The sequence below is a fragment of the Cephus cinctus genome, unplaced genomic scaffold (genome assembly GCF_000341935.2).
Source record: "Cephus cinctus unplaced genomic scaffold, Ccin1 Ccin1_scaffold0422, whole genome shotgun sequence".
In the NCBI taxonomy this organism is placed as follows: Eukaryota; Metazoa; Arthropoda; class Insecta; order Hymenoptera; family Cephidae; genus Cephus; species Cephus cinctus.
This window is the reverse complement of record NW_014333105.1, coordinates 137,889-155,452: the sequence shown is the minus strand read 5'-3', so window position 1 is coordinate 155,452 and position 17,564 is coordinate 137,889. Positions and strand designations below refer to the sequence as shown.

At 40.6% G+C, this 17,564-nt stretch overlaps 3 protein-coding genes across 5 annotated transcripts in view; 1 reads left to right on the top strand and 2 right to left on the bottom strand.

Moving 5' to 3' along the window:
• Nucleotides 1-2,232: 2,232 nt before the first annotated feature.
• On the bottom strand, nt 2,233-7,665 carry LOC107267621 (tetraspanin-9). The gene is made up of 6 exons (XM_015739567.2): nt 7,153-7,665; nt 6,824-7,042; nt 4,994-5,176; nt 4,708-4,920; nt 3,951-4,161; nt 2,233-3,869 (listed from the first exon to the last, which is right to left on the bottom strand). The coding sequence occupies exons 1-6, from the start codon at nt 7,213-7,215 to the stop codon at nt 3,811-3,813; spliced, it is 948 nt and encodes a 315-aa protein (XP_015595053.1). The 5' UTR covers nt 7,216-7,665; the 3' UTR covers nt 2,233-3,810.
• Nucleotides 7,666-7,897: 232 nt separating this feature from the next.
• On the bottom strand, nt 7,898-10,302 carry LOC107267620 (elongator complex protein 4). Its single transcript, XM_015739566.2, has 5 exons — nt 9,876-10,302; nt 9,768-9,803; nt 9,067-9,686; nt 8,775-8,987; nt 7,898-8,701 (listed from the first exon to the last, which is right to left on the bottom strand). The coding sequence occupies exons 1-5, from the start codon at nt 9,994-9,996 to the stop codon at nt 8,591-8,593; spliced, it is 1,101 nt and encodes a 366-aa protein (XP_015595052.1). The 5' UTR covers nt 9,997-10,302; the 3' UTR covers nt 7,898-8,590.
• Nucleotides 10,303-10,478: 176 nt separating this feature from the next.
• LOC107267619 (neurogenic protein mastermind) overlaps nt 10,479-17,564 on the top strand; it is a 130,543-nt gene continuing 123,457 nt past the window's right edge. For 2 of the 3 annotated variants that reach the window (XM_015739561.2, XM_015739559.2), the window contains exon 1: nt 10,479-13,578. In XM_015739561.2, coding sequence (XP_015595047.1) covers nt 13,120-13,578 — 459 coding nt within the window. In that variant the 5' untranslated portion in view covers nt 10,479-13,119. The remainder of the gene's footprint in view (nt 13,579-17,564) is intronic. The other variant, XM_015739563.1, reaches the window with a different exon arrangement.

Sequence of the window (17,564 nt, the reverse complement as noted above, 5' to 3'; positions counted from 1 at the left end):
AAGACGTCAGTTTCGAACCCGAGACTCTCGGACGTTAACTCAGCAGCAAGCACGTATGCCATCGAGTCATTGTCGTCTATTATTTAGCAAACTTATATTTCTGTAGTTACCCACGTTCGAGAGTTTTTTTTAAGTTTTATTTGCTTACTCTATTATTTCCAGAGCTTTATATGGATATTAAGGGTATTGACTACCTTATTACTACGGTTTATGTAATATCCTGTAAAAAAAAAAAGGTGGATACAAGTCTCCCTATTTGAGTGTTCACCCGGTTTAAAATCGTGGATCTCGAGGAACATACGAATTCATTCGACCAATCAAAAACGTGGAAATAGTTCGAGAGTCTCGTTCAGGTGGTGCGTCGACGCGCCAAAACACAGCTCCAGATTATCACGCGTAGTATTACTATGTATACACGACCAATCAAAAACGTGGAACTGCTTCGAGGGCCGTCCGCTAAGGTGGCGCGCCGAAACCAAAGAAAAATTGCCATCACCAAAAATAGGCTCATTGGCAATCTCCCTACTCATCTCTGATGAATGAGTTCGGTCTCTCCTACTCTTCTCCGTCCACGCAGCATCCTTCTCCTCCTCCTCTCTTACGCGTCGAAACCTCTTTTTAGCTGTGCTCCATTTTCCATTCATCAATACTACCTTCTACGATAAAATGATTCCAAATCTAATTTGAAAATCGCATTGTCGAAACTTTAGTGGATCAATTTTTATTAAAGATTTCACGTTAGTTCGAATTTCCCCCGATAAGAGGGCAGCACCTCCTGGGCATTGTGGGATACGCGTACCACTGGTAGGATTTGAAAATAAACCACCGTCCAATGCAAATTCTTTATTATCTATTGAACAATGGCTCTACAGCTCTAGGCGTGCTTGCTTCGACGAAACTTGTTTTTGGCATCTTATTTTCCGTAGAACTAAACTATCTAAAACCCCTTTTTCCTTCTACGCCACAGCATATGTGGCGCCATTTCTGAGAAACGAGTGAACTTTCTCAGATAAAATAATTCCGAAAGTAATTCGAAAATCAGCTGTATTTCGGGAAGGGCTGGGTTTAGGACTTTCTCCTTGATATTTTGAAAGATCTGTTTATGCAAAAAGTCAGAAGGGTCCATGGAAGAGGCTGGTACAGGTCAAATGCAGATGGAATAGAAATAATGGCAGAAGAAATGGAGCATAGCCGAAAAGGTATGTCTTAACATAAGGGAGGTGGAGGAGAAGGATGCTATGAGGGCGGAGAAGAGTAGGAAAGACAGAACTCATTCGTATTCTGGGATATTCGCATAGGGTAAAAGAATATCCACGGATTGTAAGTGTTTAAAGATAATTTATTTGACAAATGCAATAATGATACAGTATACGAAGTACAGACGTACATACACATATCCGACAAATACAATAATGATACACTATACGAAGTACAAATTTACATATATGGCCTGCAAAAGGTTAGCAATAACAATGCCATTAGAGATATACATATTTTAATTATATCACTGCAATATAATATATGTGTGGTATGTTATATGCGCTATCACTTTGGACCTTTCCTTTTCCTCGAGCGCTGCCCCCACCATCAGCCTGCTCACACTCACCGAGTCCTGCGCGACGAATTTGCGCACACACAATTTTGGGCAACTTCCAGTACTTCCAAATATACTTGGACAGAGTTTCTGATTTCTAAGTGTTAATATTTTAATTTACTGATTTAATTAATTATTTTAATGTTCCAAGTACCTAATTTATTAATATTTCAATTTGAACGTAATTTATTTTCGATGTTCTATAATTTCAATTGATTTTTTATCTACTCCGTATATTCTGCGAGATTTTGATTTAACCTCAATTTTATATTTTGTATAAATTTTGAAAGTAAATCAAGATACAATGATATTTAGTAGTACTTAGTAATGATGAAACATTTTTCAAAAATTGAGATGCTACACGGATGTCAAATTGGCACTACACTTTCTTACAAATGTTTCAGCAATAGGCTTTTTCGACAGTTCTTGAGAAGTTCTATAGTTTCCGGTCTTCCTCTAAGGATTGCTTTGGGAACTAGCGTTGAGTAGCGAAGGACCTCTGCCCGCCAAGCTACGCGTTCGTGTTCACGTTTAGTTCGGCCGCGACGGGATTCGCATTGTCGACGGAGGAGATGATCACAAAATCCTACTTCCAGACTCGCCGCTACGATTTAGCGCCATGTTTTTGATATCGCCTAAAACCGTAGTGTTGTGCATCTCCCTACTCATCATTAAAACAAATCGAATAATACATACTGTTACGCACTTTATAAAATTCATCAGTATAATTTAAAAAACCTCAAAATAAAATCAATATTGTATAACATATCCATATACAAATAAATATACAGCAACATACAAAACTGTCCATTAAAAATGTCATTAAGCCAATGAGGGCAGCAAGCATTATCTATTCTTTACCAAATCATATGCGCATCTCCTTTTGTACGTGCAAGCGGATTCAGACATAAATTCTTCAAAGCCTTAACAGCCTCGACCCCATCGTCTCTTGCATATAAAGTCGTCCGTTTAGCACTGCGTCTCTTGAGTGATTTTCTACCCAAAGTGCTGATTGGGTCCTTTTTTATTTCCGATTTACTAGATCGCCTTCTGAATGTCGTATTTCTAATAGGAAGTGTATTGTTTTTACCAATTCTATAAGAAGGACGTCTAAGCGTCCTGCAATGAATAGGGACGCTATTGCTCTCTTGTCTGGAATGTAAAATAACTGCTTTTGATAAGGAGCTATTCGGTTGCGGTGCTTTACGTTTTGGATGAGTACGACTTCTGGGATTTTTACTGTGCCTTCTTTTGGAAATAGATTCTAAATTTTCTGTGAGTTTATTAGGCATGCGTATCGTTTTCAAGACATGATCAGGCCATGGGGCTATTACAGGCAATCCACAAGCATTGTGCATACCTACCAAGGGAACGCCAATGGTTCGTTTTTTTATCTCAGAAATTCTACGCTTCGAATCCCGTTCTTGTTTAGTGCCGCGACTAGTTTCTTCATAAACGGATATCTTTTTACCAACATGCCCGCGCCTTAAATCAATCATTTCTTGTTTCTTAGTGGCGCCATCTACTTCGGATTCTTTGGTACGATGCTCTCTGTGCTTCTCCATCGAGTCATCTATCACTTCCTTGTGAAAATACTCGTTCAAGTCGGCGAAATCATCCGAATCTTCACGAATAGGTTTATTGTCTTGAGTCACCTCGATCTCTTCGGGTGATCGAATATTCTTCAAACTTTCCCGCGTTTTCTTTTTTCCTGATTGACGCGACGTCTTCTCTGGCTCTGAAACTAATGACTCGAATTGCTGCTGCGGCACTGTTGACTTTCTCAGAGTACCAAAGTTTTGTGCTATTGAAGCTTGATAATCTTTGATCGGTATGTTTCTGACAGTGCCGCCATCTTGAGGTCTCTTTATCTGGATCAACACCTCTGTACCATGGCGATTATCCTTCGTGTGGTCTTTAAACTTGTATGACGATTTTAAACCTTTCAGTCCGGTATGGTCGTACTTCTTTTTCTCTGATTCGTTTTTATTGCTGTGACCGAAAGAGGATCTATGATCCATTTTTACGTCCACTCCACGTTCCTCGTACAGCTGATCGCTTCTAATGATCATTTTCGAATCATTGGAAGGATTTTGCCACTCCTCAATAATGCTCTTTCCGATTCCTCTAGCTTCTTCATTCTTCTTCTTGACCACTTCTGACTCTGTATTTTCGGTCTTTGACGTCAGTCTCCCCTCACTGCCCTCCAGCCACCTTCATGATTTGGCGCCAAATGTTGTCCCTGCCATGTTCATCCTGTTCTCAATGCCCAATCCTAAGTCAACAAGATTACCACGTCACTCCCTATTATCATTCTCTTATCAGTATCAAAATCATTGAATATTTTGGGACTTACCATAGTCATGATCCAATTCATTGAACGGACTAAGCGTTTGCGTCGATGTAAACGTAGATGGTTGGGCCACGCTTTTATTCTTCGAAATTTTTGAACAGGCGAAAAGAGTGCTGAGCAATGCGCTGATCTCTACAATGATGATCATCAAGCCAATTCCTAATAAAGTCAGGGCCTGATCTTGTGCCCACTTTTCTATCATCTCCAAGCATCCCTGACGAAATAAAATTTTTTATTTACTACTACATATAGTGAATTTAAAAAAATATATGCATGTGCCATATGTTCAATGCAATATCATTACAGAACGTATTAACCATCAAAATATACATATATATCCCACTTCCGGTATGGGACTTCCTGTATTGAATTTCATATGGAATATTTCTAGAGAATTATTATCAGCAGGTGCCTCTTCCTATATGAAAATATATTCAATTAGGAACATACGACGCACCACGATATGAATTACTGAATATCGAACAGGCACAATAACGGAAATCGAGAGTCACGTGCAGATTTCTCTATGGAAATTCCGAGAAAGCTATTTTTACGTCGACATAGAAACCCGACATATTGACAACTTGTCAACGCCCCTATTGTACCATATTTGCGAGATATCATTCCCCTTCGCTATATACATTTTACCATGCGGGCTTTTATCGTTATCGCCATGCTAAATACAACAACAAAGATGTGTCAGTGACGCTAGTTTTCTTGTGAACCAAATTTTAAGGAATTATCACATAACCTATCTTACCACAGTATGCCGAGCATATTGATGTTCAGCAGGGTTCAAAGCTTGACAGAGAGTAAGGTTCGTGGGTTCAGGATTCAAGAATGAGTCTGCAACATGAGTGTTGTTCAGGGTACAACAACTCAGTGGTACTACCAACTCTCTTCGACCAACTTCCTGAAGTCGCCACCAGGAGGTGCCATAATTGCTACTGCCGTTTATACCACAGCAAGAGAACTGTTTACGAAAAATAATATTGACGTACAATTCTCATAAGTACAAAAATTAATTATTCTACAAAATCACTCACAGCAGTCTGGGCCAGATCCAAAGCAGCTGTGAACTGTTCGCGTCCGGGTACAGCGTAACTTCTTTGTAAGGCTCGAACTAATCTTGCGGGTCTTACGTCAACGCCCAATAGATGGGGCCAGAAAACAGCAATAATGCAGAGAGCACATTCCCCGAGTAAAAGTAGAATGATTGTGATTAGATACTGTAACGTAAAAATATGAAAATTATTCGTCCGTTCTATAGTTGTTAATAATAATTATTTTGTATTCTATATTAACAACAATATTATACATATAGCACAACTGGCATCAAAACAATGGCAGACTAGTTACACTTTTCACGTATAACACGAATCCCTCTTCACATTATACCAGCACGTTCGGATGGGTCTATATCCGTTTCCGGGCAACGGCGCGTGACCGTAGTCCAGCAAAGTGGAAATCTCGTTTCAGTTGGGTCAGTTTTGCCGATCTTTTCTCTCTCCGACTCATTATAATCTATGCCCATTATGTATATGTACCTGGCAATTATAAATGGCCGACCGTTATCGAGGGGCCCCTTCGTTACATCCCAATTAACGAACTACGTTATATATACATTAAATATCTTTTTATAGTCATCAATAATGATATTACTCTTCGTTAAGGATTGTAAATACCTGTGTGAAGTTGGCCGACGAACTTTTATTTTTTAAACTTTTTCGTATTCCAATCGTTTGATAGCGTTTGACAGGCTTGTAAGAACGTCTGTTAGCCAAACGTTTTTTCAAAAAATCATAATCAAAATCTGGTGTTAAGTTGACCGGCACTTTTTTGCTTGTTATCGGATATAGCTTTTCAGGGACTCAATCGATGCTAAATCGTTTGATAGTTATGAATTAACTAATAAAAACATATAATAATCCACCGATTGCTAGAAAAATGAAAAAAACTATATGCGATTCGAGGATTTCAATCGATACAATACAATCGATTTCTCGATCGGTGTATCCATTGAATTAGACAATATTGAAAACTTTTCTATTTCCAATTGTTTAATAGTCTTATAAAAACGTTTGATAGTCAATAGTATTTTCAGAAAACCTACATCGATGTGAAGTTGGCTGACATTTCCTTGCTTCTTGTCCAGAATCAGTTTTCTCGAGGCACATAATAGGCTTTTCTGAAAACTCGTTTGACAAACAAACAATTTTAAAAGCCTATCAATAAAATTGGAAGTAGAAAAAGTTTGTAATATTGTCTAAATCAACGGATACACCGATCGAGGAATCGATTGTACCGTATCGATTGAGATCCTCGAATCGCATATAGTTTTTTTCATTTTTCTAGCAAACGATGGACTGTCAAGCATTTTTATTAGTTAATTAAAAACTATCAAATGATTCTTCTTCATCAAGTGAGCCCCTGAAAAGCTAAATCTGATTAGAAACAAAAAAGTGACCGCTAACTTGAAATCAGATTTTGATTTTGATTTTCTGAAAAAACTATTGACTATCAAACATTTATACAAAACTAATAAACATTATCAAACAATTGGAATAAGAAAAAGTTTAAAAAATAAAAGTCAACCAGCCAACTTCACATAGGTATTGTAATTGCAAGACTGATTAGATATTTCAGTTTCGTCATTGTCGCTTTAAGTGATTGGCAAGAGTGACGCTTTCTGTCAGAATCGACGTCGATCATACGTGAATCCTGTTGCGTAAATTGTTGTCAGTTAAAGCAGTGACTTTTATTAGGAACTTGGTGTCAGTATTATTTTAGTGACATTATTCCACGTCACAGTGAATTAAGGGTAATTAGAGGTGGCGTTAGGTTCATTTAAGATGTAATTGGTTAAAAGACCTTACCGAAGCAGTGATGCAGCAGCTGAAGAGACAGGAGGCCCAGCATCCAAGAAGTCCAGTAATGGCAATAGCAAAGCCTACTCCTACGATGGCGAAGGCTAAGTAATAAAATAGGGGTTGTTCGGGATGAGCATCTCCCGATCCTAACAATCTTGACAGCAGAACACGATCACTGTCAGCCAATAGCAAGGCTCCTAATGACATCAGCGCGAATCCCGACAACTGAAAGTGAAACGAAAGAACTTCCGGTAGCAGCAGCATGTTTCAATGATACAATTCTACTGTGATTTATAGCTAAATGAATATTCGTTATCGTGACATTGTATACTCACTAGAAATACGATGTTGGAACAACAGACGAAAGCTCTGGAGATACCCAGCTTTCGGTTCTTCATTTTTCAAACTACTGATTCACCCGCGTAATAAATCCAAAGAGATGCTTTTGTCAGCCACTTAACGGAAATCGACGCATTTCACTTTATCAGCCAATATTTATCATTCGGATTTTTATTCCCTTTTGTTTCCATGATTCACCAACTATTTGTCTAGTATTGTGATGACACTTTTTTTTTATGATCCCCGAACAGTATTATTACACTCTTGCACACGTTGTTTTATAATTTTCTCTAAATCTGCAACTTTTCAACTCTACCAATTGCCGTTCACGTGAAGACTAAAGCGCCTCTCGTTTCGAATGATGGTTGACCAGTGCCGTAGGAAATACCGGCGCTAGTACGTGCGCTTGCGTAGAAATTCCCTGAAGCGAAACATACCGAACACAACCGGAAGGAAGTAGGAAGGTGCGGAAAAGCAGAGGGGATGAAGAGCACACACACATATTGTATGTACAGAACTAGACACCAAGCCAATGACGAAGGTGTGTTCCATTTTAGGATAATTAATGTCACGCTTGAGTAGAACGCCCCCTATAAAGGTACGGGGCGGTCTTTGACAATGCGGCAGATGGTGGAACCATTTTTTATTTGGAACTATACAGAAAATTTTCCACGTACTTTTATCTTTGATTATTACTACTGACAATTGTAATGAATTGAATGATAGGTTAATTAATTAGAATTATCTGTTAAACTGTGTATCTTTACTCTTATGGTATAATTATAATGAGTTAGAGGGAGGCACGGGGAGAGGCCTGGCGGGGGGGTACGCTTAATTTTGAACTCGAATACGTAAAGGTACTGGTTCAGAGCAACAGGTATTTTTATGCGCATTATTGTAAGTGTGCATGAAGCCTATCTCCTACCGCCTGCATTATTCACTATAGCACGTCGCGCACTTCCGGTTAAATGAGACAAGTGTTGGTTGCATATTTATTAATTGTTTGACAATGTTATTGTGGAATCGGTAATTAAATATATTTAATTATATTTGTTTGTAATGTCTAATATATAATGAGTGGAGGGCGCTTTAAGAGATACGTTTTGATACATCATGAAAATGATTGATATTTAAAAAGCGCCCTTTATTCGTAGCTAGTCGATATCATTGGTTAACGTGATATATGAAATATATCTAATGGAAGTCAGTACATATGCAAGTCTACATGATCTTTCGAAAATTTGTATCAAAGTAAAAAAAATATTGTTTTTGGCGTATAGGTGTATACATATATATATATATTAATTTTGTTTTAGTTATAATTATCTTGTTGAGCGTGTACTTGTTATTTATTTAAATGTCAGAAATAATTATGCTTAGAACCGTCGTTATCGTGAAGTAAGATGCTACGAGATTTTGTTTTACTTTGAATACTTAAAATTCCAATAACTTTTTCGAATTACCGCTGCCACAACTTCCTATAGCCGAGGAGTCGTCCTGTTCTCTTTGTGCGGTATCGTCCAATTCTGGCGGTAAATGTAAGACCTGAAAAGTAATATTCTTGAATATATATAAATTGCTTACTGTTAATAATACAATCGAATTTCGAAAGGCTTACCTCTATGACAAACTTTTTGCGTCGTAATTTGAATGCTAGATCAGTAGATTCTGGATTATGTGGTGCTAATGTATTGAAGGCAGAGAGTTTCTTGATGTGCAACAGGCCATGATAATCTCGGAAGATAGGATTGGTTTCCTTTGCGGAACCAGCAAATGATTCCAATCTAACTGCAGTGTCCGACAAGTGTTCAATTCGTTCTACCAAAGCATCCTATAAAGACAATTAATGTATATGAGCTAAACTATTGTATGTAACTTCAATTTATAGGATAAAGATGCGGGAGTAATACCGTGTTGTCAAAGTTTTGAGCAGGAACTGTAATGGTTGCTACGGCATAAGAACTCCTTAGCAGTGACCTAAAGCAGTAGAGGAATTTTAGAAGATCACAACGAGTACTCTCTTCGGTATTGCACAACCATAATCGCGACCCTAACGACTGAATTGCTATCCTTAAAATCTTGCGTTTTTCAGGATTATCCGAAACAAGGAATTGTCCATGCTTCAATGTTTCTTGTACTGTTTTTAACAAATCTACATAAGCATTATTTTCAAAGGACTCAGCCTTGCACTTCAAATCGTTTCCATCCCATTTTATAATATCAGCATGTTCGATATCTGCACTATCCATTGTTTTAGTAAGATCATAAAAGCGACCAAAGACTTGTCCTCCTGTTGGAGAAGCATCTACTATCTTCATATTCTGATATCTCCAAGCAATCTTCATTTGCTCATCCGTTGCTTGTGTTTTGGATTTTGTAGAGGAACTAACTGCAACTGCAGGCAGTTCCGCCAACAGCTGCGTTGGCTTCGTGTCTCTTGAAGCAATAAGGAGAGAATGCGAAGAGACGATACCCTCAGCCATAAAATATTTGAGCATAATTTTTGCATAGCTATTATAAGTATCTTCCTCTAAAAAAAGATAGTATATAAATTAAAAATTGCGATATAAAACATTGAGAAGTACATCCTAACAAAACATTCAGTACAAACCTATTAAGAGTATAGATCCAACTGGTAAACCTCCTCCTGTAACAAAAACCATGCTACTAAAATTTCTGAATATTGAACAATGAAACAAACGTCAATAAATATACAAACCAATTACATGATCCAGAGATGGTATTCCAGTAGAAATAAGTAACTGTGCATTCTGTGCTGAAGGCTTAGTGCCTGGTATAAATGGAATTTTACTTTTAGTCCTTTGTACATTACTTGCCATGACTGTTTATAACAATGCACTTGCAATAAGGTTGTTAAATAAAGTCAGCTCAACTGACAATTATGAATAAATTGCACACCACAAGACAACTATCAAACGGATTATTCATTTTGTATAAATTAACAACTGACACTACAATAATCAACTACAAACAATTTAATGGTTTCTATTATTGAGAAAAACCAGCCAACTTTATCAACGTCAACAGCTTGGCACGTTCTACTACCCAATCGTATAACCCCACTGAAATTATAAAATTTAACTTATTAGTCGTCAAGGTTATCAGAAGTACCGCTTTTTGCAAGATCGAATTCGACGATTATCTACTCAACAATAGCCAATAAACGTTACGAAAATACGGATTTTCAAGCAACATCGCATTCAATTATTTACTCCTTGGGTAAGAAGATCACGACCTTAATCGTAATGGATGATGTAGATATCAGCTTTATCATTCAAATAAAGAACAGTCATTATTTTCCGTAGTATACAAACAAAATGTTTAATGGAGCGTTATCTATATTCAAATTTACTACTTAAGTTTTGCTTCAAATATCGTAATGCATCTACAACCCGCAATCCCGCAATAAAAGTCTCCAGTACAAGATGGCAGCAGGGACAGCGCGATCGGCCGGCAGCATCCAGGCTTAGTAGTTTGTCATCCGTCTACTAGGCAGCAGTGTTGTCAGTCTCCATAATTATGGTTCACCGTTTGAACGATATATGCTCCTGTACCCACGCGCAGTTCTGTTAATGGCCCCGCGCGTTCACGAGGGGCAATCCAAACGGTCGTTTACGTACACAAGCGTCGTCTGCGGGGTCGCGTGTCATTATTAGTTTCGCGATTAACGCGTTGACGTCTGATAGACGTGAGTGACAGTCGAAAAGTGAGGTTATGTAATTGTTTGGAGTGTCTTTCGCGCGTCGTTTGATGCCAATACAGTATAGAAGTGACATGTGACCAGGAACTGTGACCGTTGATAAGTGCAAGTGACACGGCGCTGTCGTTACGAAAATTGAAAAAAAGTTTAGACAAAGGGCACACGCCAAGGAGACAAAACTGTTGAGTACGGAGGAAACGAGTGGATACCGTTAATACAATCTTCCGTAGGACAAAGAGAAGTGTTGCTGCGTGATCCTGTGTCTGGTGCATAATTGTGACATTTCTGATATTGTTGCCGTTATGAGATTCCAGAGAAGGACGTTATGATTACCCGGTGAATTTCTATTGAAAAGATTCCCCTCAAAGACATCCCTTATAAACTGAACAGTATATAACATTTCAGGAGTAACAAGAGACTGAATGGTGGAAAAAGCTTGAGATATACATAAAGAATTGTACAATTTTGAAAACGTACGGAATAGTAAACAAAAATTGTGAAGAAAAACTGAAAAATCAACCCTCTTGTTTCCAGCACATGTAGTAGACCCTCAATTATGACTCCTCCTTAGTCAGAGACTCCTGAGACTCTCTCTATCCCTTTCTCCTTCCTTTTCTAGGAGAGAAGGAACTCGTACCGTTCCCGAGTCTCTTGCTGAGACTCGTTCCAACTAGTACGAGAGGATTCTCCACTTGGATTCTCTGTATCAAGCAAGTCGAAGAGGAACACGCTGCCCTCGCTCAACTACCTGTTGTGACGTTCAGCAAAGGAAAACGCTCACCGGGCCGGACACAATCGGTATCCATAGTGCGAGCTGTATTGGCTCGATTCTCAGTCAATGAGAATAAGCCTAGTGTTTTCTCTTGAGGTGCTGAAGCAAAGAGCAGGAAAGAGAGGGATACTCTTGGGTCAGATAGGCTGATCGAGAGCGAAAGAGGCAGAGAGAGAGATACATAGTGGAGAGTAGAGTCTGGATGAGCGAGAGAGAGGGACTGGTGCGCTCGTGAACGACAGAGAGGTTGCTCATGAGACAGAGTGAGAAAGAGAGAGAGGGAGAGACAGAGAAACCGATCGAGATCGTGGAGGTCTGGCTCTGGCAGCGGCGCGCTTCCCGGCCACTTCTTATCGGGAATTTAGTCGCGCGAGCGTCGTGCCGTAGCAGAGAGTGGCGCGACATACTTCGTACCAAGTATTTCTGACAGAGACGATTTTAAAAGAGGGAAATGGTAAACGTGTTGAAAATCGTGCAATTTTTATTTTTTATTAGATACCATTGCGTGGCGCGCGTGTTCGAGAAAGACTCTTTGGAGGATACCGAGAATCTGTAGTATCCCAGGAACTCATGAACTGAAGAAGTTACTGCCGTTTCGCATCGTGCATGTTCGGCAATGTTCGAGGACATTCGTTTTAAAAACAACGGAGGTCAGCCGGGCATACTCTGGAAGGAGCTGTTAATATTGTTTACAGTATAGTTGAATCGGTTCTACCGACTCTCAGTGATTTTAAGAGAGCAGCATCGTATTAACCTCCTCTGAGGTTCGGTCGGTTTTGTGACAGTGAGTTGTGAAGTGGACACGTGGGCTCTCGGTACGTGCGGTGAGAGTGAAAACTGGATTGTTGTTTCTGCCTTGCAAACAACCGAGGAAAGTGCACGAATGTTGAGCATCGTTTGTGGCTTATCGGTTTCTTCGTATTGGTTTAGTTATCTATAAACACGTAGTGGACAGTGATTAACTTTGACCAAGTCTTCTGCACCGGCTCTTAACCGCCTTCTCTCGTTACGGAGTGTAAGGTCTGAGCGGTATGGTATCAGAGCGACAGTGAGAAAAAGTGAATTAGTGCTAGTGAGAACGGATTCACTTAATAAGATACTCAACTCTTAGATCAATTTCGAGTGTGACTGTTAACCTGATGTAAAGACAGTACCCGTACGTATAGTACCTAGAGTGGTTGGTTTGATTGACCTTGAATACTGAAGTGGAACAATAGGCAGTAGTGAAGTTGAAGTGATAACGAAGAAAGAGGACCGGGAGGAATTCGAAGAGTATATGGAAACTTGCGTGACGAAAAACTAGCTCCGCGGATGAGCGTTCTCAGATGATCGTTGAGCGGAAGTTGAGGATTGCAGTGGGGCGGCAGAGGATGCGTGGGGTTACGGAAGAGGTTGCAGCACGCGGCTGGCCTTATAGTAGCAGGGGCTCTCACTGAGCTGGCTTACTCTGCGGTGGATCTAGGGGGCTGTATGGAGGCCGGGGGGCTGTTGCCCCGCCAGCCCCCACAAGGCCCCCCCGGCTCAGCCCCAGGGCCCATTTCCGTGTGCGCGGGTGCGGCCCAGGGCCCAAACAATCCTAACCAATCTCCAATCCAGCCGGCTGATCTTAACCCCAACAACCAGTTGAACGTGACGAATCAGCAGCTGCAGCTGCAGCAACAAATGGGGCAGGCTCCCGGTATGGGGGAGGTGTTAACCCCCAAGAAACAGGCTGTTGTCGATAGGCTCAGACGTAGATTAGAAAATTATCGAAGACGACAGACTGATTGTATTCCACGATTTGATCAGAGCTTCAATGGACTATGCGAGCAGAACATACAGGACACCCTGGCGCTCAAGCAACGCTTCCTCGAGAGCAAGGCCAAGCGACAGGCCAAGAAGACGGACAAGAAGCAGAGCGAGCCTGTTGGCCTTTCCAACGTTCACGTGGTGAGTCACACGATGCACTTTCTATGCCAGCCGCCTTTTACTTCTTCCTCTCTTTTTCAAATTCATTCTACTTACATACTTACCCCTGTCTTTGCTGACGATGCTTGAGAATCACTGAAATCTTCACCCCCCATAATCCCCTATAGCTTTACCAATAGTAAACAATATCGGGTTTGGATTCTAGCATCTCCTACGTGACGTTGGACAGGTTCCTATACTAGTTTTCAATGGAATTCTTCAATGGCTATGTACACAAGTCTATATACACATATAATATATATATATTATATAAACGTTCAAACACTTGTGGATATAGAAATCCACATATGCCATACGTGCTTTGGATTTATAATATTAATGCTAAAGTTTTTGTTCATCTCTTGATTATTCACTTGAATAATATCAAATTACACATGCTCTACCGATGACATTGACAATACAACTCTCTGCAACGCTCGTGCGGGAATCATGAAAATATTCCATTGCCTTTCCTTAATTATAAAAAAAATGATTCATCCTTGTTTGCCTGGACTTGACGTACAAAATATGCACACGAGTATTCGTCTCTTCGATATCCACAAAAGCATCCGACAAATTCAAGTCTTAACACAAAGTCGTCGAATCTTTATCTGAGAACTTAAATGGAAATATGCAAACCGATGATAGGGGTAATAGGGGTAGCTCGGTATGAGAGCAAAAAAATGGACTCCATAAACCACCCTACGGAGATAAGAGCGTTAAACACAACCTCCCCCGTGAAAGGTTTTGGCTCCGTCCGTCTCGTACTCAAGAGTAGAAATTTTTCTTGCCAGCTTTTCAAGGTTGGTACACACTGACTAAATGAGATCCCACTGGCCCAGTGCTGTGAGGCACCCCTAATCTTTTTCCATTCTCACCCTAAACCTCCCGCCTCTATCCAGCACGCTTTCCCTCGACACTAAATCTACACCAGTGTTTTTATACCTGAACCGTTAGAAACGGTTAGACGCTGAGCGACGCGACGTCTGTTATGGCTATGGTTTTTCACCATTTTTATATCTGTCCTTTCTCACCTTTTTTCAACCCACTTTCCCTCTCTGTCTCTTTCGGACGAAGGCTCAAAAAGTTTAAGGTACCACGAAGCACCACACGATCGTACATAACCTCTTAGCTGTCACGATTATAGCCTTTTGTTTTTCCGTATAAAATATTCAAGCGTCACCGGAAATGATTGTCTGCAATTCTCGAGTAAAGTGCGTTCATTCGTTAATGTAGATATTTTTATCAACGTACGTCAACACTGCCGGAAAAACTTTCTCGTTGACGACAACTGCAGTCTCTCGTCGTCGAGTTTGCCATTGCCGTTCTGAGCTTTACTGTTCTCTTACGTAGGTCTGCTCGTCGGTAATGCATCGCCCGCGCGTCGGTAAGGTAGAGCCAGAAAATACACGATTAGCCGGCTATAAATAACCTCAATGACCTATTGATACAGGTAACTAATGTTCTGTATTGTCGTACCTTAAAATAGAACCTGTATTCTCCTATTTTCATCTGCTTGTTGATAATTATAGTTTCGATTGTCTCCAACTTCTTCTATCGTAACACTGATAACAGTCTTCTTTGTTTTTGGTACGACAATAAGATATTTTTAAAAACCGTAAAGGCCTCGTCATCTCTATGGCCCCCTGACCTTTTTCAAGATACGTCAACAACGTTGGATAAGGAATATCGGGTAAATTTTCTACTCACCCTTTATAATGGTAGAGTGTTGCTAACAGGTAAAGTAGGAAAGTGTGTAGGTTATCAAGGGATGGGAAAAATGAGTAGGTGGTCTGATATATATATATATATATATAATTATACATAGAGACCTACGTAGACCCTAAGCAAAGTTTTTGAAGATTACGTAGGCGTTAAGGGTTGGAGGAATGTACAAACGATCCTTAGACTTGCGTCATCGCAGGGGGCGATCACGTTTATATCTACCTGTCCATGTACCAAGCTATATGTATACCCATCCTACGTATTGTCTTCGCGTATCGACATTTCCCCCCTTTCAGAATTTCTCAGCCTGCGTACCACCATTGCACCCAATAATTCACTTACGTCAATCCGCCAGAAATAGATTACTTGGCGGCTTTTTTTTGTAGCACCCCCTCTCCGAATTCATCCCCCTTGATATCTTTTTTTTTCCTTTCTCCTCCGACACGAAATCATATTCGCATCGCGCGAACGCGCACTCAAGGCTGATTCGGTGTTATTATCCTTGGAGGTTGATGGTTTTTCGACGATTGCGATCTTCACGCTAGGGGTTATCGGTTATAGAGACGGGGGTTGGTTTTTTTTCTTTTTTTAATTAATAATTTTTTTGTTGCTTTAATACCCTTAAAGCACATTTGGCAATTGCGCGTTTCTGCCGGGGACGAAGCAATACGTTTGCGTCGCGTGTCCGACGGGCCAATGACGTATTTCCGCTTTCCTCCCCCTTCGCTTCCCCGGAACGTAGGGTGGGGTGGTACACAGGCGGCGTACCCACACTTTGCTATTATTAGCCGTACTTATTGCTACGAAACTGGAGCGCCACTGGCAGCGTTAATAATACTGGACTCGATAACGAAGTGCGCCGCGACGCAGCATCGACTTTCGATTGAGACTTCATTTGCCTTACGATATACAGTCAATTAGCCAATTAGTCCTCGTTGTACGATCCGCTATTGAGAATCAGCCCTTAGGTTAACTTTACTCGTTTCTCCTGTACATATTAGCCTCACCGACTGCTCCTACCCTTACCGCACGTGCATCGGATCCTTGAATCGACAGTCATTGCCGCAAATTGCTAATCGGTCAATACGCATGGACCGTCGCGCATTACGCAAGGACGTAGAATTTCGTGGAAACAAGTAAATTCGCAAATATCCGAAAAATTTGCAAAAATTTTCGTTTACCTGGTCGTCGATTTCACTGAAAAAATTTTGAAAAAAAAAAAGTGTCGGCGCATCAGTTAACTTCGTTGCTTTCATCTGGTTGTCGACCGACCGGCGGCATTTCTTATTGAGCCAGGCGTCGCGACGCGCGGCGTCTCTACGCTTTGGGTCGTTAACAGATTTCGGCAAAGAGGCGACGGATCGATCGCACCGGGCTCGACGCTTTTGATCGCTGCGAAAGAGGGGCGGGTGCGGGGTGGAAAAATAAAATGGAGTTATGGGGTTGAAAGGGTGCCATAATTAACTCAGTGCAAAAAACCGTGTAAAAGAGCTATATGCCAATTTTGAACTCGTTAAGTGTCCTTTGTCTTAGGGCATTTGGATTGGGCCTTTAGATCTGGTGACGACGACCCATCTTATTTTTTTCTCATCTCCTTTATCTTCTGGACCAACAGCATCCCTCGATACGTTGATTGATCAGTTACTTTGATCTTTGGTATGTCAGTATAATCCGTAGCTCGTGGCTTCTTTCAGGTTATCCGAATGCAAGCGTTACGCAGCCTCGCTACTACCTGCTATAACACATTCGTGATATAAAAAAAACCACTGGAGGGCTCTGATAAGGCTTGATAACGTGTGTATTATTTTTAAACACTTTCATTCATAACCATCATACGGGTTGTAGCCGACAACGAGGCCCATTGATATATGTATACGGCTTTTCGTCATCGCGGGGAAAGCCATGGGAATTCGTGTTTCCATAATGTGAAACTGCATGCTCGGTGAACCAGATTCCGCATCTTTGACCATATAGGCGCGTCTGTTCTATTTGTCGGTAGGTAGGAGGTAGAAGCCGTGTCTAACGGTAGTCAAGCAATTTGATAGAATATCAGTAATTACGAAATAAACGTATATACAATATAACGGGTGATTGTATTAGGAACGGTACAGAGAGCGCGGAGAGAAAATTTACGGGGTCTAAAGAATTCGGATCTCGTAACGGATAATCGACGGCAAATCGTGGCTCGACAGATTCTGGAAAGTAGAAGAATAAAAATTAGAGGCAACTGTCGGTGGCGATAG